The sequence below is a fragment of the Sinocyclocheilus grahami genome, unplaced genomic scaffold (assembly GCF_001515645.1).
Source record: "Sinocyclocheilus grahami isolate Dianchi unplaced genomic scaffold, SAMN03320097.WGS_v1.1 scaffold259.1, whole genome shotgun sequence".
Taxonomy (NCBI): Eukaryota; Metazoa; Chordata; class Actinopteri; order Cypriniformes; family Cyprinidae; genus Sinocyclocheilus; species Sinocyclocheilus grahami.
The window spans coordinates 1,232,758-1,254,957 of NW_015505438.1; the positions used below are offsets into that span (position 1 = coordinate 1,232,758).

The following is a 22,200-nucleotide window of genomic DNA, read 5'->3' on the forward strand; positions in this document are numbered from 1 at the left end:
CTATCTATCTATCTATCTATCTATCTATCTATCTATCTATCTGTCTGTCTGTCTGTCTGTCTGTCTGTCTATCTATCTCTGAAGGCCTATAAATCTTCATACTTTTCTTTTTCATGATTTTCCTATACAACACTATTATGCAGTAACTTTATGTAGTAACTTATTGCCAGTTATTTTTATAGTATATTTACACTAGATATTATATATACAGTGAAGGCCAAAATTATTAGAACACCTGACAGATCTGAAAATATAGATTTCTTTTGCCTCCAAAACATAATTTCATTTGCATTCACATAATGTTCATGAAGCATGCAGATGGTTACTTTAAACACAACAAATATCAGATGAAGTGAGTTGTACTGTTTTTATCCACTTTTAACTTTAATATTTGGTATGTCCACCTTTTGCAGCAATTACAGCAGCACATCTCTCTGGCATAGTGTCAATATATTTCCTGAGAACTTCAACACTAATGTTATCCCATGCCTTCTGCAACTCAAGCTGAAGGCTTTCCTTTGAATGTACAATACAGGTGCATCTCAATAAATTAGAATGTCGTGGAAAAGTTCATTTATTTCAGTAATTCAACTCAAATTGTGAAACTCGTGTATTAAATAAATTCAGTGCACACAGACAGAAGTAGTTTAAGTCTTTGGTTCTTTTAATTGTGATGATTTTGGCTGACATTTAACAAAAACCCACCAATTCACTATCTCAACAAATTTTTCTTTTTCAAGATATTTCTATGCAACATTTATATACAGTAACTTATATAAGTTACTTATATACTTATAAGTAACACTTAAGTAACACTTATATAAGTTATATTTATCAATAAATATTGATAGTTATTTTGTTCTAGTATTATAGTAATATATAGTGAAAACATGTTCTAGATGGTTAACTGAACTTTGCTGGTCAAGCTAGTTAGAGTTGGTAGAATACCTTGGACCAGTAAAGTCTAGTAAATTTAGTAACTTATCAAGTTCCAAAAAACAACTTGGACACTTTAAGCTGGTACAATGTAAGTTTAAACCAGATTAAACTGGTTTAGCTTGTCTGATCAGTTGAAATTTGTCTCAAACCACTTGATCATTATAGCCAAAATTAAAATGCTACATCAGAAAGTTTTCTTACTCCATTGCTAATATCAGATAAATGGATACTTTGTGTTCAGAGAAAGTGCATCAGATAAAGCGAGAATATGTTAAAATTCTGCTGTTTGTTGAATTTTAAGCTGCCTGCCACATTCAATTGTTTTAATCTGATTCTATGGCCACAATGTGCCTTTTACCATTGACATTGTGACAGAATTTTTTCTTTCGAACTTCTGTGACGGTTGGACTCTGAGCCTCCTCAGATTTGCTTTTTGTCTGACAAACCGTTATTAAAGTTGTCAAGGACATCTCACAATGTTGCCCTCTAGGAGCCACGGTTTGCGAATTTGTGTTTTTTCCTTTTGTTTTTGTTCCACACTGCTGCTTGCTCTTGAAAAAATGACTGTTTGATTTCATTGTGCTAAAACATTCAATCTATGTTGATATCTTACAGCATTTTATTCAAAACCAAGTTTCATACTTGAACAAGCACAGCTCAGACGAAATATCAAAATGTGATTTAATGCTTACTGTCAGTCCAACCTACCATTCATGTACACATTAATGCTTTAAATGACCACGCGTGCATTTTAATCAAGACAGCGGCGTAAAAGTCCAAACAGGACGTAATTGATAAGATTGGGAATCAATGTGGCATGACTCCTCCAGTGGGGGATGTTTAAGACAGCCTCGCTAATTAGACGCGTGGAAGCAGTATTCTCCTCTTGATTTATGTTAATAGGAATGTTTGTTTACGTCTCCCATAATAAGCCGAGTGCCTGCTTTATTGGAATGCCATAGATGTATTCTACGGCTTCATTATCCCTGCCCTTTCCGGCACACGGCGAAGGTCACGCCCGCGTCCGGCCCCAGCCATGAGGGCAGTGCTCGGGGAAAAATACCTGAGAATAATAGAGTGCGGGACCCAATTAATGTTAAAAAGAGGCCCTGGCGACAGCGGCGGTGAAGCAGTGAGAATTGCTCATCACTTTGCCTCGGTGCAGGTGATAACCTATATCGTAAGATATATATATATAAATATAAATATATATATATATATATATATATATATATATATATATATATATAAGGGGTGTAACGATGCACTCGTATTGAACCGTTTGGTAGGCTACAAGGCTTTTGGTTCGGTACGCATTACAAACCGAATGATTCGTTGGACTAATCTATTACATTTGGAAAATAAAAGAGCTTAAAGTGTGTGAAATATAATGTTCTCAGTGCCACTGCGCTCTACAAGGCAGCCCAAATGACGTAACAGGCAACATGCTGTCTGCCCAGTGGCGTAGCGGACAGGCACGCAGGGCACGCACTGCGAAAGGCCCCGCGATAACCCCCCCTTGCTGAGTTGCTTTGAAAGATGATGATCTTGTATCAACGATAGCCAGAGATATTGTCAAAAACATAGATTATTGGCAATATTAAGAGGATTTGGCATTTCCAATTAATGTAGGCCTGTTACATTCTTATTTTTATTAGGCCTATTATTGTTATGAAGCTACTTTTATTTTTAAATTAAAATTACAATGAATTTGTCCTGCAATAATTACCGCATAACTGATGCACTGCGAGGATAACAAATGATTAGGCTATTTACTCCCAAATTAAAATGTTGTAAAAAAACAAGGTATTTTAAAACAGGTCTATTTACAATGAATTATATGCCTACAATTAAAATATTAACACTGCAGTCAATAAAAATCAATGAAATAAAAACCTTTTATTTCAAGCACCAACATTCAAAAGCAACCAGTTTTGTCATGAATCCGGTCTATGAACTTCAATTCACTCACCACCAGAGGTCACCCTTCCATTACATTAACTCTCGCGCTACACAAACTGTTGCATGTCATCCCGGACTACATATCCCATCATCCATTGCACTGATTTCACACAGTACTGATTGCACACAGCTGTAACCAATCACACATTCACAATATAACACTCACTCAGCTCCCTTTCAACTGCCGAGTATTGTATGCGCATATCGCTAGTTGTGATAGCTACGTTACGGAGCCTGCTTTAGTGTCTTAGTCTTAGTCTGTTTTCTCTGTGTCTGATCTTTGCCTGTGTACCTGGATTTATCCCTCTAGTCTTTCCCTGTTGATTCTGTTCGCCGATCGTTGACCCACGCTAGCCCTAGGATTATTCTTGTGACTTGCCCTCTATATACCTGTTGCCATTGTCTGACCCTTGCCTGTCTCTAACCATGTCTGTTAATAAAGCTTCGCACTTGGATCCGCATGTCTCACATCTCAGTCACTCCGTGACAAGTTTAAAATGAAATACATTTCTTCAAATTTTTTTTCCTCTATGGAAAAAACAGGCCACAAGAGAAATATTAAGGGAATAAATTAAAACAGTTAGCTATACCGTTATCAGCATAGAGATTCGTCATCTCTGAGAGAATACGCGGCATCAGATGCTGAAAGCTCCGATATTACTCCGTTATTCCATTTTTACTTTCACTTTTTTTCATTGGCTCATTGGCAATTCATTAGCTCGCCTTCATGGTTTAGAACAGAAATATTTCCAACATTGCGACGTAACCAATTCCAATATTATAACCAATATAAGTAACCAATATTTATTTTATATATATATATATATATATATATATATATATTATTATTATTTTCATTGTATCGATATCCAACACTTCTGTCAAATATCTCCCTTTGGGTTCCACAGAATAATAAATAAAACATTTTTACCGTTTTTTTTTTTTTTTTTCTTGTTTGTTTGCCAGTGAAATAACCATTACATATTTCTTATACTCAGAAATTAATTTTGATCATAAATTTGTAATTTTGTTACTTTTTTATGTTAATTTTTCTTTTGTTTTACCAAGACTGCTGATATTTCAGATTTATGTCCCTGAAAGGGAAAAAAAGCATTTTTGTAATGAAACTGGACACAATAAATGCCAAATGTTAAATGGTCTCTTATGGTCTAAAGTGGGCGTTCTTGGCCAGAACAATCTGTCAAAAGCCTGTCTAGACGAGACTACATATCAGCCGAAGAGCTTTTACCGGCGTTTACCTGAGGCTCCCTGTTAAACCTGACATGAACTTTGGCTCCAGACATCAATGCAGGTCTACGATTGAACTGCTGATGTGCAGGATGTCTTAAAAATACAGAGCTTTAAAAGCAGGACACTATGACCTATGGCTTTCTTTGAGACCTCTGCCTTTGCAATAAATGTAATAGTTTCTGGCTCCACAATGAAGGTAAGCAAATGAACTCTTAGTAAAAAGCAGAATAATGTGTGTAGCATACCTGCTGTGCCGGAGTAGTCCGCAACGCTCAGTGGGTAGCCATCCTCGTCGGGGTCAACGGAGAACAAACCCACTCCAAAAGAGCCATACTTCGCAAAGGAGGTACTGTTCTCGAAGTCCTCCATGTCAATCCTCAGCTCGTAGTTGGCTTGAATGGTAAGTGCATGGATTCGTTTCATGCCTGAAAAAGAGATTTAGATGTTAAGTTAATGGAAAAATGTGCAGATGAGATTTATTTGAATATACAGAAGGCTGAAAGAGTGTTTGGGTAACCAGCTTCTACTACAGACATTAATGAAACCTCAAATCATGTGACTTGTTGAGGAGAGGTGTGCCAACAACATGCTAAAAACAGTCAAAACACTTTAACAATCACATAGCTACACATTTGCAACCACTCAGAACGCCCATGGCAAGTTTTGCATAGGAACTTTCCTAAAAATAAAATGAAATGAAATGATAAAATGTATTAAAAATTAACTGTAGACTATAAATATTTTTTAAAACATTATAAATTGTGCATTTATTATTATGAACATTTATGCAAATATGAGTTACTATCAGTTTGCAAGTACACCCCATGAGACATTTGCCTTTTTAATATATGTGGGCATATTAATACTAGAAAATTTATTTAGACAGTAATGATGGATGTATGTGTGTGTGTGTGTGTGTGTGTGTGTGTGTGTTCAATGATGTTCTGTGGAAAAAAATTAGCACACCCCTTTTCCCAACACTTTGATAATACTTAAATATTTTATTTTATTTTTATTTTATTTTTTCTTTATGTTATACAAGTTTACCAATTTGTTTTTCAATTTGAAAAGAAATCGGTACAAAAACAGAAAGGGTACTGGTAACTTTCTGCCTGTTAAGTTTACAGACATTTTCTATAAATCTAAAACACACAATTCAATGTGTAATCCATAATACGGGAAATACACTTGTGAAAAATCAATAAGAAAAATATGCTGAAATATCGGTACAATACAATTCCTGCATGTTAAAGGGGTCGTAGGATGTTGCTAAAAATAACATTATTTTGTCTATTTGGTGTAATGAAATGTGTTTATGCGGTTTAAGGTTAAAAAAACACATTCTTTTCCACATACTGTACATTATTGTTTTTCCTCTATGCCCCGCCTTTCTGAAACGCGTCAATTTTTACAAAGCTCATCGGTCTGAAAAGCGAGGTGTGCTGTGATTGGCCAGCTATCCAGTGCGTTGTGTTTGGCCGAATACCTCAAGGATGTGACGGAAATGTTATGCCCCTTACCATACTGTGATGCCGTCTCCCGGCCGGTGCGACAAGACAAAATCAATAAAACCCATTATAAACGAGGCATTTGTTGCATCCAGTGAGGACATAATTACGGATTATAATGACTTATACTGTCTTTTTACGCGTTGCGCTGCATCGCGCCACGTAAACAACACCATGTCTGCACTTGTGATCGGAGAAATGACAAACAACAAGTGCTACTCTACACTGCCCAAAACTCGCGTTTGAATCGTCAGTGGCAAATTCTTTAAATATAAAAAAAGTACTTACAGTCTGTGAGTAAGAACAGAACTATCTACTCTGTAGTCTACTCTACAGGATCAGGAAACAGTCCTCCATAAAATGCGCTGGACACATCTGAATATTTGGGTTGAACTGTTCTGGAACAGTGTTGTAAATACAACTTAACCACTGATTTCTAGTCGTGTCCTCTTTTGGAAGGCCAAACAAAGTATTTTCACTTTCGCAACAAAACACACAGCATCTTCACAACATGGCGGCGGCGGTGGCAGCAACAATAAAGTTATGCCTTCTTTCTTTGAGTGAACATTTGGGCAGCGTTATGCAAATCTTCACACACAGTGACGTAGATATGTGGGGGCATGTTTGAACGAGGCATTTTAGGAGGGCATGGACTTTAGTCTTTGCAACTTTAGGGATATTATCTATTCACGAACAGCTTGTAACACTCCAAAGAGAAAGGAAAATTTTCATATGCATCATATGACCCCCTTTAACACTGGGCCTTTTTTTACAGACTCTTCTTGGAGTGTTGAGGGCTCTTAAAAGTGTGAAATTTACTTATTTGTCCTTACATATTTTCCCTGTCTGTTGCCTTTACAACTCAGAATAGTCTTGATAATAGTGAAACCATCAGCCAATCAGAAATTTTCCCTCAAACTTGTACTTTAACTTTATTATCTAACACCAGCGACTGGGCTTTTGTTTTCAAACTTCTTTGTCTAACATGAAAAGAACTAGCAGTGAACTTTAAGATTCCACAACAACATTCATATCAAAGTTTTATGGGAACCAGTGCAACAGTGTGCTTCTTAAAGCACAAGATGCACAACTTCTCTCTCCGTGGGGCGGGCCTGCTAGAGACATAACGTCTCTTTCTTAGCTTAGACGGGTTTGAAGGACTCTGGTCTACTTCCTGGGATCAATATCTCAACGGGAGACCCAGATTCTAGTAAGTTCTGCTCTTAATATTCCACCCAGTTTTCAGAGAGAGGAGGAGAGGCACTTGACAGGAAACTAATGTGCTTGCCTACAAATGAATTCCCTTTGTAGCCCATTCGCTGGCATGTGCGTTGCACCCCCAGGACAGAAAATCAATACAGCAGAGTTTTGCTAGGTCTAATCGTAGCTTGCTGCTGGTCTTCAGCTGTTGTGAACCGCAGCGCATGTTTGGGTAGAGGTGTTAGGTGAATAAACTTTAGCTGCATGTGGCCATATTTGCTAAACAGAATGTGTTGCTTAAAAAGCATCATACTGTGCCTAACAGATGTTCAAGGGCCATTAGATATCTCCTGAAAAAAGGGCTATGGGTTATAACAATTATTAACATTAGCACTGACACTGAGATATTGTTTTAAAGTCCACGTGAAGCCATTCAAAACCCATTTAATTTGCATAATCTGCAGAATTTCAGAATGAAACATTCGTAGGACTTGATTTTATCAATCAGGAATTGATTAGACAAAGAAAAGTTGCTGTTATGTTTTAAAAGAGGAATTCATGATGAAGACCAGGAATTAATAAAAAACAAATAAAAAAACAAAAAAATAAAACAAAACAAACTAAATTAAAAATAAAGTAAATGTTTTAAAGTGTATTTAATAAGTGTATTAAAAATTAATGGTAGACTATAAATAATTAAAAACATTTAAAAAAAATGGATATTTATTATTATTATGAACATATGCAAATATTAGTTATGCATGTTGCTTTAGTATTTTTATGTATAATATTCATTAATATTTTAAATTATCTTTTCAGTTTTCATTTTAATTTTAGTTTAAATTTTCACACATTTATGTGATTTTGTCATTTTTATTAGCTTTTGATTTTTTTAAATATATTTTATTATTATATCAGCTTTCATTTATTTTTATTTCAATTTTAGTTTCAGTTATTTTAGTACTTCAACTTAGACTTATACATATATATATATATATATATATATATATATATATATATATATATATATATATATATATATATATATATATATATATGCATCATACGGAAAAACCTATTGGGAAACCTGACCAACAGATTACACCAACATTGCATTTCAAATACATATACTTCAATATGAATTTGGTCTCCCCTTTGCATATTGCTATAACAGCTTCCATTGTTCTGGGAAGACTTTCCACAAGATTTTGAAGTGTTTCTGAGCATTTGTGAGGTCTGACTCGCAATCTTCATTACAGTTTATCCCAAAGGTGTTTGATGGAGTTAAGGTCAGGGCTCTGAGTGAGCCAGTCAAGTTTATTCACACCAAACTCATCCAAACGTGTCTTTACACAGAAGCCAAACATAGAAGCGTGATTCATCACCCCACAGAACAGGTTTCCACTGCTCCAGAGTCCAGTAGCGGCATACTTTACACCACGCCATCCAATGCCTGGCATTGTACTTGGTGATTTAAGGGTTGCATGCAACTGAAATCCATTTCATGAAGCTCTTGCTGCACAGTTTTGTGTCGATACTGTATTAATGCCAGTGGAAGTTTGGAAATCTCAGCAATAGAATCAGCAGAGCATTGGACTTTTGCTTCATGACTGAGTTGCGGCTGTATCTAAATGCTTCCACTTACAATTGACTGTGGAATATCTAGCAGGGACGAAGTTTCACAAACTGACTTATTGCAAAGGCGGCATCCTATCACAGTAGCATGTCTGAATTCATTGAACTCTTATGACTCACTGAACTCTTCTTCGATCGATTTTTTTCCCCACAAATGTTTGTAAATGCAGACTGCATGGCTAGATGCTTGATTTTATACAAGAGGTGTGTCCCAATACTTTTGTCTGTAGCTATACATATACATACATATATATATATATATATATATATACTGTATATTTATATATATTAGGGGTGTAACGGTACACTGGTCTTTCTGTTCGGTCCTCTTTCGGTCTGAGAATCTAAAGTTATAAGATAGCCCGAGTGAGAAGCAGCAGTCTATCTGCCTGCCTCCAGTCCTGCAGAATAGACTAACATTTGTTCAAATGATATTGGCATAATGACAGAGATGGTTATGATGGCTGTGAATGGAGCGGGACTGGTGTGGTGCCGTTCCAGCGGCAGCCGAGCGCAACATCAGGCTCTATTAAGCACCAACACCCTTCTAATGGTCTCAGCGCTGACTAAATGGATAGGCCATTTGCACTCGAAGGTCATTTCTGTTTCGACCCAGGGACTCAGAAATGTTACACAGAGGTGCAATATATCTGAACAGTCGTGTTAAAGACAGAAGGCTGGCTGTGCTGTTCTTCATGTAAAAACTAATGTGCGTATGATTATCTTCACCTGGTCGGGGCTTCAAACGGCTCCAGATAACCTGATATGAGACCCATCTTCTTGATGCATGATATGATCAGGAACAGACTATACTTTGATAAACCCACTGTTTTTTCCCAACAAGCTTGCAGCGTGACCTGTTTTATGGCAACCACTGTGATATATAAACGATTATTATGTTTTTTTCCTCATACAGTAGCATATATATATACTATGAAAATACACTGTTACAAAATATATATGCATGCATGATTATATACATATATACATATTATACAAAATTAATTATATACAGTGGGTATGGAAAGTATTCAGACCCCCTTAAATTTTTCACTCTTTGTTATATTGCAGGCATTTTTACTAAAATCATTTAAGTTATTTTTTTTCCTCATTAATGTACACACAGCACCCCATATTGACAGAAAAACACAGAATTGTTGACATTTTTGCAGATTTATTAAAAAAGAAAAACTGAAATATCACATGGTCCTAAGTATTCAGACCCTTTGCTCAGTATTTAGTAGAAGCACCCTTTTGAACTAATACAGCCATGAGTCTTTTTGGGAAAGACCCAACAAGTAAAGAGTGAAAAATTTAAGGGGGTCTGAATACTTTCCGTACCCACTGTATATATTAGAACCCGAGTTTGGGAAACCTTGAGATAATGTAATGCTTAATTCACTTTATGTGTCATGGCCTAATGGTTAGAGAGTTGGACTCATAACCCAAAGGTTGTGGGTTTGAGTCTCGTACCGGCAGGGATTGTAGGAGGGGGGAGTGAATGTACAGTGCTCTCTCCCACCTTCAATACCACGACTGAGGTGAGCTTAAGCAAAGCACTGAACCCCCAACTGCTCCCCGGGTGCCGCAGCATAAATGGCTGCCCACTGCTCTGGGTGTGTGCGTTCATGGTTTGTGTGTGTTCACTGCTGTGTGTGTGCACTTTGGATGGGTAAATGCAGAGCACTAATTCCGAGTATGGGTCACCATACTTGGCCACATGTCACTTCACTTTCAAAAATATCTGACCTACTTTTAACCTAAATGAGTTAGGTTAAAAGTAATCAAAAAGTAGTCTGATTATATTACATAAAATGTGTAATGTAATGGATTACGTTACTAACTACAATTTTTGTCATGTATTTTGGAATTAGTAACAGACTACAATTTGTAAGTAATCTACCCAGCTCTGTATATATATATATATATATATATACACTGAACAAAATTATAAACACAACACGTTTGTTTTTACCCCCATTTTTCATGAGCTGAACTCAAAGGTCTAAGACTTTTTCAATGTACACAAAAGGCCTATTTCTCTCAAATATTGTTCACAAATCTGTCTAAATCTGTGTTAGTGATCTGTTTTAGATTACTTTTTTTCCCCACATCAATCTACACTTCATACACCATAATGACAAAGCAAAAACAGAATTGTCACAACTTCGTAAATTTATTAAAAATAAAAAACTGAAATAAGTACATTGCATAAGTATTCATACCCTTAACTAAATATTTAGCTGAAGAACCTTAACAGCCTCAAGTCTTTTTGGGTATGATGCAAATGACAAGCTTTGCACATCAGCATTTGTTGCACTGGTTCCCATTATCTGCCATCATTCTCCTCATCTCTTCACCTCTCAAGCTCTGACAGCTTGGATGGGGGCAGATGCACATTTTCAGGTTTCTCCAGAAATATTTGATTGGGTTCAAGCTCAGGCTCTGGCTGGGCCATGAAGGACATTCACAGAGTTGTCTATAAGCCACTCTTGCTGTGTGCTTAGGGTCATTGTCCTGTTGGAAGGTGAACCTTCTGCCCAGTCTGAGGTTCTGAACGCTCTGAACTGGGTTTTCATTGAGGCTATCTCTATATTTTGGTGCACTGAGCGTTCCTTCTACTCTGACGAGTCCCTCAGTCCCTGCCGCTGAAAAACAGCTCCACAGCATGAGGCTGCTACCAGCACACTTTTACTTTTGGGATGGTACTCTGCAGGTGATGAGCAGAGCTGGTTTCCTTCAAGCATGATGCTTAGAATTGAGGTTCATCAGACCAGAGAATCCTGTTTCTCAGAGTCTGAGGGTCCTTTAGGTGCTTTTTTGTAAATTCCAAGTGTGTTTTCATGTGTCTACACTGAGGAGTGGATTGAGCTTGGCCACACCGCCATAAAGCCCAGATCGGTGGAGTGTTGCAGTGATGTTTGTTCTTCTGTAGATTTCTCCTATCTCCACAGATAATCATGGAGCTTAAGTAGAGTGACCATCAGGTTCTTGGTCACCACACTAACCAAAGCCCTTCTCAATCAATTGCTCAGTTTGGCCAGGAGGCCAGCTCTAGGAAGAGTCCTGGTTGTTTCAAACTTCTTCCATTAAGGGTAATAAGAGACTACATGTTTCTGTGACCCTTCAATGAAGCAGAATTTTTTTCTGAACTCTTCCCCCGATGTGTGGCTTGACACAAACCTGTTTCAGAGCTCTACAGGCAGTTCTGATTCTGATTATGACAGGCAGTTCTTTTGACCTCAGGGCTTGTTTTTTGCTCTGATATGCATTATCAGCTGTTAGACCTTTTATTAAGGCATGTGTGCCGTTCTAAATCATACCCATATGCAATGGAATCATATTAGTTTTATATTTTTAATAAATTTGCAAAGATGTTAAAAACTATTTTTTTTGCTTTACCATTATGGTGTATGGAGTGTAGATTGATGTGGAAAAAAAGTATTTTAAAGCAGTTTAACATAAGGCAGCAACATAAAACGTGAAAAAAATGAAGGTGTATGAATACTTTCGCAAGGCATTATATACTGTATATATACAGAGCTGGGTAGATTGCTTGAAAATTGTAATCCTCTCCCTCTCTCTCTCTCTCTCTCTATATATATATCTCACACAATACATTTTGGTTCTGTGTTAAGTTGCCACTAGATGTCCAATATAAAATCTGTTTCCTGAAGAAACCCATTGAGAATGACTGCTGTAAATCATATGTATGGAGTTGGATATGGAGGCAATATCATCTCAGGGTGACTTCATATAGCTGCCAGTGTTGTTGACACAAAGCCAGTTTGATCTGTTTTTGGGAAGCATTGATCACCCCCGAAACTGCAGTCTGAAAGCCCTGCGGGGAGGAGCTCGCTCCACAGCGGAGCTAACATTCGTCTGAGTCCACACAACAAAATCAAACACAAGCCCCTCGACCTTTCATCATTTCATTTCCACGGCCTTGATGGGCCAACAATGTTGTTTAAGCACAAAACATCTACTACATTGTGATGAAATAGCTTTTTTAATTGTTGAATTGTGAACGGAACAACAGTTCTCTTGCATTTACAAAAAGTCCCTGGGGGAAAATCAAAAGCATTAAGCATCTCAAAAGCTGAACTTGTCACATGTTCATCAGTTTACAACATAATAAATTTTTTTTCGGATTGTCTATAAAACAAAGCTTAGTATTTTTTGCTGAAAGGAGTCAAAATGTCTTTTGGCTATTAGAATGAAAATTTACATATCTTCAGGCATAAAGTTTAACATGTTCTGACATCAAACAGAAATCTTTGAAATGTAAGTACCGTAGTTATGTTTAAACTGTGGGTTTCCTCTAAATTTACATAACTATATTCAGGCATTTAATTAAATCTCAAGAGACTCACTCAACCCAAGTAACAATAATTTCTTAGATATACAGTATATCAAACAGCGAGCATGTTGCCCTGAATTAGTACGAAGTACTTAGGTGTAGAAGGTAGTAATTAATCAATTGTTCTGTGAAAGCTACTTTAAAGCACCGTTTAACTTTGAAAGGCTTCATGTCGGGCTTGAATGACTAAATGAAACAGTCAGAATTAAAGAGTTAGTTCACCCAAAAATGAAAATCCTGTCATCATTTACTCACTCTCATGTCATTTTAAACCTGTATAACTTTCTTTCTTCAGTGAAATACAAAAGATATTAGACAGAATTCCCAAGCTTCAATTTTCCATACAATAATCTATCCATCCATCCATCCATCCATCCATCCATCCATCCATCACTATGAACTCTGAAACATCAAGGCTTTTAAAACTTTTAAAACTTACATTCCAACTTTGCTTTTCTAAAGAAAACTTCAAATTAATTTCTTGGAATTTCAAGTCATTTTAATTCTACTTCCTTACATTTAAATTCCAACTCTGCACCTGTTTGAATGGAATTGGAATTAAAAAGGCATTCTCAATTGAGTTCTGAATAGTTCATGACCTTCTTTTCATCTAAACAGTAAAATTACTTGTTGATTCACTGATGGTCTCTGGGCTTCTTAATTCCACATTTCAATTCTTCTGAGGCCTCTTTAAAGGAAGCGCAATTGGTGGACGTGAGGCAATAGTGAAAACGGAGGCCATCATGCTGAGCCGTGCCAGCGGAGGACAGATTTCTTTCTGACAGGCCAAAAGCTGCGATCATTTTCTCCCCATGCAACCGTCCTCTACTATTAATTTTTAATCAAGCTGCTCCATCTGTGTTTCAGCGAGGGCTTTGCTGCTCGCAGCAACCGTTCTATGAGACACGTCTTGCATGGCTGTTCCCTGCGCCCTGTCAGACAAAAGCGACACATTCGAGAAATGAAGCAGAGAGATTGGAGTTCAGGGCAGGGGTTTCCACTCTCACAAACACACAAATTTGCACATGTGATTGTGCCCTGAGGTCGAGGCATACAGGGCTTTGAACACCTGCCAGCAGAGTGACACAGCATCCGGCACTTCTTCAGTTCTCCGCAGGATGAATCATCGCTACAGTCTACAGGTGGGCGCTGTCGACCGCACCAATATCGATTTTGCTAATTCTCCAAAGCCTGTCTGCAAGTCTCTGTGAAATCCATTTTTGGGCCTTGAGCTCAATTATATGCAAATCAAGAAAAAGGGATTTAATTACGCCTGATGCAGCTCTTGTTTACATATTCAGAATGGAGAAAGTGTCTCTTGTCATCCGCAGGAACCTCCAGAGGGATTCTGGAGGAATATGCAACGACCCTTCCGCTGTCAGACGCCAGATCACAGCATTAAATAAGAGACTCAATAAGGTACCGGAGCGCAGTGCTTTGGAAACAGCTGAGATAAAAATGGACAAGGTGTAAAACCTAGAGCAGAACAGCTGTTCATATGCTATTGAAAACATATCTGTAAGTACACTTCACATCAATGCAATTGTTTCAGCGCAATTAAAAAGAGCATATGGAGACCTGCCTCCAGAGACTGGAACGAACACAGTGTTTCTGGCAACTTGCTGAACACATAGAAGCTACAGAACAGGGAGACCTGCTTTATATCATTGGCCATTCATACATTCCTGACCAATCTGATTAAAGATGCTGATAATGAGCTCTGCACCATTAAAGAAAGGTAATTATCTATTACTACTGCTAATGTGATACACCATTGTGCATTTAATTTCACTGATTTCTCATTACAGAATTCACAAAAGCACAAATCACACTTATTCTGGTTAAGTGTTCTTTAAAATGTCTATTCTGTACCTTTAATAAAATGTTAACTTTTTATTATGACTTTATTTTTAAGGGATTCTTTTTCTTTAATTCATTTTATACAACAGCTAATTAACCAATACATTGATATTAAGTAACCTATCTTTAAGAAACAATATCGCCAGTTATTTTGTCAATTTTTGCAAACATAAATAGTTCCAGACAAAATTCATAGTGGCATTCCTAAATAATTTAGTGTTATTTGACTGAATTGGTGTGTTTGAACAAATCGGCTCTGTGAATGATTCTCTGATTCACTCACTCATTAGTTTTGTTCCAGAATGGATCAGCGTTGTTTTTTTAACAAATCGGCTGTGTGAATGATTCACTGACTCACTCATAAAGACATGCACTTGTTTTGTTCCAGAATGAATCAGTGTTTTTGAATGAATTGTTTGAGTAAATGATTGAGTGAATGAAAGTCAATTGGCCTTTCTTGAACAAATCCTTTGAGTAAATGATTTTGCTGGCATTACTAACATGCAACACTCCATGTAAATATATTCAAATCACCTGTGAGTCTGTGTAAACAATATATTTTTAATTTAATAGATGTGACTTCTACAGTATATAGCATATGTCACAAATCCTGTCCGTGGTTTTCCGTCCGCTCGCCATCGGAGGTCACCTTCTGATTATATTGACTCTCACACTACACAGACTGGTACACGTCACCCTGGACTACATTTCCCATGTTCCATTTCACTAATCACACTCTCACCTGTAGCCAATCATACACACAATATATATGAGGCTCTAACCACAGTTCAGGGCCGAGTTTGTAAGCACATATTGCTACCCTAACATGTTTGATAATAAAACGTTGAAAGCACAATCCGCAAAAGAGACGCTGTTACTCAGGCTGAAATGTGTGCACGCGACGTGCTCCAAAACGGACAAACAAATTACACTTTGAGCTTCGGGCGCATGTCCAAAAGATCAAATACACACACAAATATGTCAAAATGGAGAGTATTTACTTAAACACAGTTTATGTCTTAAGTGGAGGAGAACAGTTGGGAGAAAATCCGATGTGTGTCAATATATTGTCTTAAAGTGACAGACTGGCGCTTGGGCCATCAAAATGCAAATCTGCTCTTAATCTGAATAACGTTATAGCTTTAATAAGCATTAATCTATCAATACATACACTGAAAACTATGCAGTGTTCATTTACATTTGATTACTTTCAGATTTATTTTGCAGTCTATTACTTACCTGAACAGTAATGTTAGTAGAACTTCATGGAAGAATTAAAGCACTGTTTTCATTTCATTTGTATATTTGTTTTATTGTATTTGTCAGTTTGTTTTACTTTGTTTCTTTGTTCATGTTCTTACTGTATCTTATCTTATGTATAAAACACTAAAAATGCCTGCACACTGGTGCATTTACAAATTGATGTTTTATATTAATTTCATTAAATGTTTATTTTACATGTCAGAATATAAAGCAATGTTAATTCAGCTCTTTATTTGTCATATATATATATACAAAACACACATATAACAAAAAGTACCGATAAGAATATCGTTAAAGTACCGAATCGATAAGCAGTATCGATAAGAGTAGTAATACCGTTAAAACCTTAACGATACCCATCCCTAGTCAGGAGCACACATACTGAACCAGCACCATGAATTTGAAATTAATTCATTCTAATTTAATATGTGCCAACAGAGCATGTTTGAACTGGCACTGACAAAAATGAAGCTGAACAAGACTGTCGTCGGATCCAGCGCGATTCACATCCTTTATTCAGGGGGGGACTGTCACAACAAATAACATTTCATGTGTCACTAAGGTAAAAACTTAATTTGTGTGTTGGGATACAGTGGCGCACACAAGCAGCCATCTCACTCGTCTATACATAGGGAAAATTAAATAAATCAGAATGTCTTAAATAATGCATTCGGACTCCAAGAGTCTTTATAGCGGAGAACAGAACAGCAGTTCGACTTTTCTCCTGCATTTTACAGCTGGTCACACAAAGGCTCAGTTTTGAAGGGATACACTCAAAAATGAAAATTTGGTCATCATTTGCACACTCATGTCATTCAAAACCTGTTTGATTTGCTTTTTCTATGAAACACAAAAAGGAGAAATGTTGGGGTATGAGGATTAGAAACCTTGCTCAATTTAAAGGGATAGAAATTCTGTCATCATTTACTAATCCTCAAGTTGTTCTAAATCTGTAGTTTATTTCTTCTGTTGAGCACAAAGAAGATTATTTGAAGAATGTTGGTAACCAAATAGTTGACAGTAGCCATTGAGTTTGATAGCATGGAAAAAAAACACTTTGTCAATGTCAATGGCTACCATTTGGTTACCACCATTCTTCAAAATATCTTCTTTTGTGTTGAACAAAAGATATAAACTCATGCTGGTTTAAACAAGTCGAGGGTGAATAAATGATGACAGAATTTTCTTTTTTGGGTAAACTATCCCTTCATATTCATTAATTATCTTCCAAGTGAGATTATAATTCAAAGAACCAGTTTACTGATTCAATTAGTTAAATGGTCTGATTCATGAACATGAAAAAAATCTGTTTTCAAGTTTTCTGATTCATTAAATGGACTGTCAGTATTTTTTGATTTTGAAATTATTTCCGTCTGTTCACCACACAAATCTACAGTATATATACAGTGTATATATATATATATATATATATATATATATATATATATATATATATATATGGTTCTAGACTATTTGAAATATAGTGCACTAGTCATATGGACTACATTTATGATACTTCGATGATGCATTTATGATGCTTTTGGTTACTTTTTGAAGCCTGAAAGCTTCATTATGTATTTATTAACTGCATGAAAATGAGTAACTAGCACAATATTCAAAATTTCTTCTTTAATGTTCTCTCAGAAGTCACACAAGTGTGCAACAACATGAGGGTGAGTAAATGAAGAGAGAATATTAATTTTTGCTTGAACTATCCTCTAGTTCCCCACCGCGGTGTATGCTGTATTAATAAAATAAGAAGGCCAGGTCTGTTCCCCACATTCATCTATGAAGTTATGAGGTATTAATGGCCTTTTGGTTAGCAGTGTGAAATTAGCTGGAGTGTTTTCACTGATAGCATCACAGCGGCTTTGCGTTGCCATCAGCTGAAATCTTATCAGGGACATCAGCATCCTATCTGTGTGCTGACCCGGTTTCATGTCTACAGCTCGCCGCCTGCCTATTCCTCTGAAACGCTTCACAAAACACACATTACAGTTCATTACTGCGTCAGGTTTGGCTAAATGAATGGATGCCATGGGATAGAAAAATATGTAGAGCATCCCGAAGGTTACAGAGACTAGACAAATAATACTCCTAGAAAAATAGCTCCCATTAGGAATCTGAAGCATTCAATGGAGCATTGCTATTGCTAATATTTTAAAAAATGCATCATCTCTGAGATCGGTAAAGCTTTGCATCTGTCTTAATAACAAGAATCCTTGGCCAGATGCAACCTTTGCACAGTCATGAATATGATTTTGGGCCACATCAAAAGAAAGGATGAATTCATTTTTATGTGAACAGGGGTTTTTTTCGGTAAGTTGTGCAAGTTAAATCACAAAGTTTTCTCAAGTAAAATAACCAACGTCTCTTAAATCAGTGATTCGCAACCAGAGGGAACTTGAGTAGGTTCCAAGGGGAAAGATTTAGATTTTGCATTTTTTAAACCGAAGAACAGAAATGAAAGAAGTTGAAAAAAAAGTATTTGGACACTTGGAAAACGTGTTTAAAGTTTTTCAAAGCATGTAAAGGTTTTTCAAAGAAGTTTCTTATGCTCACACAGGCTGCATTTATTTGATTAAAAGATACAATAAAAACAGTAATATTGTGAAATATTATTATAATTTTAAACAACTTTTGTTTAATGTATAACATATAAATAACATATTTAAAAATTTTACTTTTCCCTCTGATGGCAAAGCTGAATTTTCAGCAGCATTACTCCAGTCTTCAGTGTCACATGATCCTTCAGAAATCATTCTAATATGCTGATTTGATGCTCAAGAAACATTTATTATTATTATCAATTTTAAAAACTGTTGTGCCGCCTAATATTTTTGTGGAAACTGTGATGCATATTTTCATGATTTTTTGATGAACAGAAAGTCCAAAAGAACAGAATTGATTTAAAACAGAAATATTGTAATTTTTTTTAATAAACATTTAGTAATTTGTTACATTGTCTTTATTGTCACTTTTGATTGATTTATAGAATCCTTGCAAAATTAAATTAAATTAAAAAAGCGTATCGCTGATCTGTAATAAAGAGTCATTATATAGATCAGTGGTACTGACCCCTTACTTCTGAATGGTAGAGTAACAATATTACATATTCTTTTTAACAAAATTATTTTATAATATAATACAATACATTTAAAAAAAATTAGCATGAAAGAGGTTTTATTTTTTGTTATGCTATATATTTTATTTAATAAAATAATATTTTTCTATATAATAAAATTATATAAATAAATGCTCCTTGGTTTGTTTTTTGTTATATAATGCAAAGACATTTATAAGTGTGGATAAAATGTCCAAATACTTTTTGGGGTCACTTCCAAATCCATTTGGGGTTGCCAAAGAACCTTTCAGTGAGCAGTTCTTAAAAATATTTTTTTCCTAATGTGAATATTTAATAATCTCAAGGACCTTTTTCCAATATAAAGAACCTTTTGTGCAACGGAAAAGTTAAAGTTTCTACATGGAACCACTGACAGCAATAAAGAACCTTTTTTTAAGAGCGTATGCAACCAATCCTGTTGCAAATGTTCTGTCATGATCTTCTTATTAACATAACTGCTTCATACGAGGGCGACACTTTTCTGGTGTTGATGAAGTGATGTTTCCGGATGGGTCTGTGCAGGTAAAACAAACACGGTTGGGAAACACTGTGAAAATATGCAACGATAACACAGGAGTGCATGCTTGGGGAAGCATTACAGTGTATGTCATGACTTTTTCTTTTCCAAGAGGAAAACACTGGGATTGATAACATTTATAATGGATTAGGGTGTTTAAAAGCGAAGCCGAAAGCTGTGATGGCATCTCATTCTCACAGAAGGAAGAAGAAAGATAATAGAGAAATAGAAAATAATGTGGAAGGGCAAGGACGGGAGGAGAAGAAGATCAGAGGAGTTTTCAATTTTAGCTCGCATCTCCCCCATAAAATTCAAGGCCATCCGTGCATGGCCAGCGAGCGCCGCGTGGTTAAGCCACGGCGCGAGATAAGTAGTCGGTCTAAAACAATCCGAATGGCGATTAATGGAACGCTTTGTGGATGCTGAGCAAGGCCATGTTTTATTCAGAGCCTCTGGAGAGCTATACTCACAGATAAATCATAGATAAAGACTCAGTGAAAATTGCCAATATTTTCATAGCGCCAAACAAGTCGGTGGGGACCACGTTGGTTTGATATCCATCTATTTCCCTACTTAGATTCATTCCTCAAGTCTGTAGACACATTGCAGCACTCCATTGAAGGGACGATGGATGTGTCTTGAAAGATCTACCCTAGTTATTTTTATCTCTCTGAGTCATCCGGGAATTCACCTACAGACCAAGACGACTATTGCTGGATGTGGACACAACGCTGTTCTCTATTACCTTACATGAGATGTATGAAAATGCACAGGGATCTCATGGAGGAAACCTGGCCTGTGAAGAAGACTAAATTGTAAAGGGAAGACTAAATCCATCATGAGAGAAATGCATTGTTAAAACAGGTATCACAACAGCGGCGCCAGCTAGCCAGTAACTAACTAAAAGTAGCAGCACTACATTTTTCAGTAGTGTGACAGTTGCCCACACTGCAAAAAACTATGTATTACTCAGTGTTTTTGTCTTGTTTTCCAGTAAAAAATATCTAGAAATCCTTAAAACAAGATCAGTGTACTTGAAAAGCAAAACTGCTTATAAAGACTTGTTTTCAGAGAACATTTCAACAAGTAAATTAATGAATAATTTAAAATGTTTTAAGCATAAATATCACTAATTTTTAGATTTACACTCTTAAAAATAAAGGTGCTTCACGATGCCATAGAAGAACATTTTTTTTCTAAACGGTTCCATAAAGAACCTTTAACATCTGAAAAACCTTTCTGTTTCACAAAAGGTTCTTTGTGGTGAAAGAAGGTTCTTCAGATTATAAAAAGGTAAGAAAGAGATGGTTCTTTAAAGAACCTTTGACTGAATGGCTCTTTGTGGAACCAAAAATGGTTCTATGGCATCGCTTTTAAGCACCTTTATTTTTAAGAGTGCATGCTTAAAACCTGAAATAAAACAATGGGATAGAAAAAATAAACTTAATTAACTTTTCCTCTCATGCACAAATACTGTTGTCTAAACAGATTCTTTTTCGTAAATTAGTTTGTTTGATTGTTCATTTCAATGAATCATTTCATAAGTCACTTATTCATATGAGTCATCCTTTAGAAATATTTCTGGAACTCCATTTTCATCTTCAAAACAAATACTGTATTTAGAATAAATAATTATACTTATAAATATTAAAAAATTTATGTATTTGACTTTATTTAATAAATATTCATACTTTACACTATATGTATAAATATTTCTATAAATATTGGACAGGATGCCAGTACACAGTACTTGAACCACCAACTTTAACTTTCTGAATACATAATGAAAGTGCATTTAAGGTGAAGGTCAGTCTTGATTGATAATTCTCATCTCCACCCATGTTACAGGCTGCACTGACTAATTCGGAGCTTGACTAAATCCTTTTAAAAGTCCCAGCATAGTTCGCAGTTACATTTGTTAATAACTTAAAGTCTAGCTAACTACTTTCAAACAGAGTAGCTTCACTATAGACTGTTATTGCTCTCATCAATAAGCTGTCACACCCCTGTGGACTGTCGATTATGGTTTCTCCCTCTGTGTCCTTATTTGGTTGTTCCTGTTCCCATTATTAGTTAATCACCTCATTGTGTTCACCTGTCTGCCCCTCATTATCTGCCCAATAAGTTCCTGTCTCTCGTATCCTAGTGTTGTCAGTTATTGTGAATGTTACCTTGTGCGTGTGCTCCTACCCTCTTGTCTAAGTATTAAAGGTTTATTGTATCCGTTATCCTCGTCGTTCTGCCTGTTCCCTGGCGCAGCCGCAACGTGACAGAATAACTGAACCCCAAAAACGAGATGTCAATGGCTGAGGACAGGCTTTGGTGTCTGCGGCAGGGTGGTCGGGATTTGGAGAGGTATAGTTCAGCCCAGGAAGGGCTCCTGATCCCCAGTTCAGCCCAGGAAGGGCTCCGTATCCCCAGTTAAGCCCGGGAAGAGCTCCTGCCCCAGAGCTCGCTCCCGTGACGGCTCCAGCCCCAGAGCTCGCTCCCGTGACGGCTCCAGCCCCAGAGCTCGCTCCCGTGACGGCTCCAGCCCCAGAGCTCGCTCCCGTGACGGCTCCAGCCCCAGAGCTCGCTCCCG

General features: G+C 36.6%; 1 protein-coding gene across 2 annotated transcripts in view; it reads right to left on the reverse strand.

Annotated features, from left to right (window-relative positions):
* Positions 1-22,200, reverse strand: part of fibcd1a (fibrinogen C domain containing 1a) — a 122,292-nt gene that overhangs the window by 8,632 nt on the left and 91,460 nt on the right. For both annotated transcript variants that reach the window (XM_016290458.1, XM_016290459.1), the window contains one exon: positions 4,398-4,577. In XM_016290458.1, the coding sequence (XP_016145944.1) occupies positions 4,398-4,577 (180 nt within the window). The remainder of the gene's footprint in view (positions 1-4,397; positions 4,578-22,200) is intronic.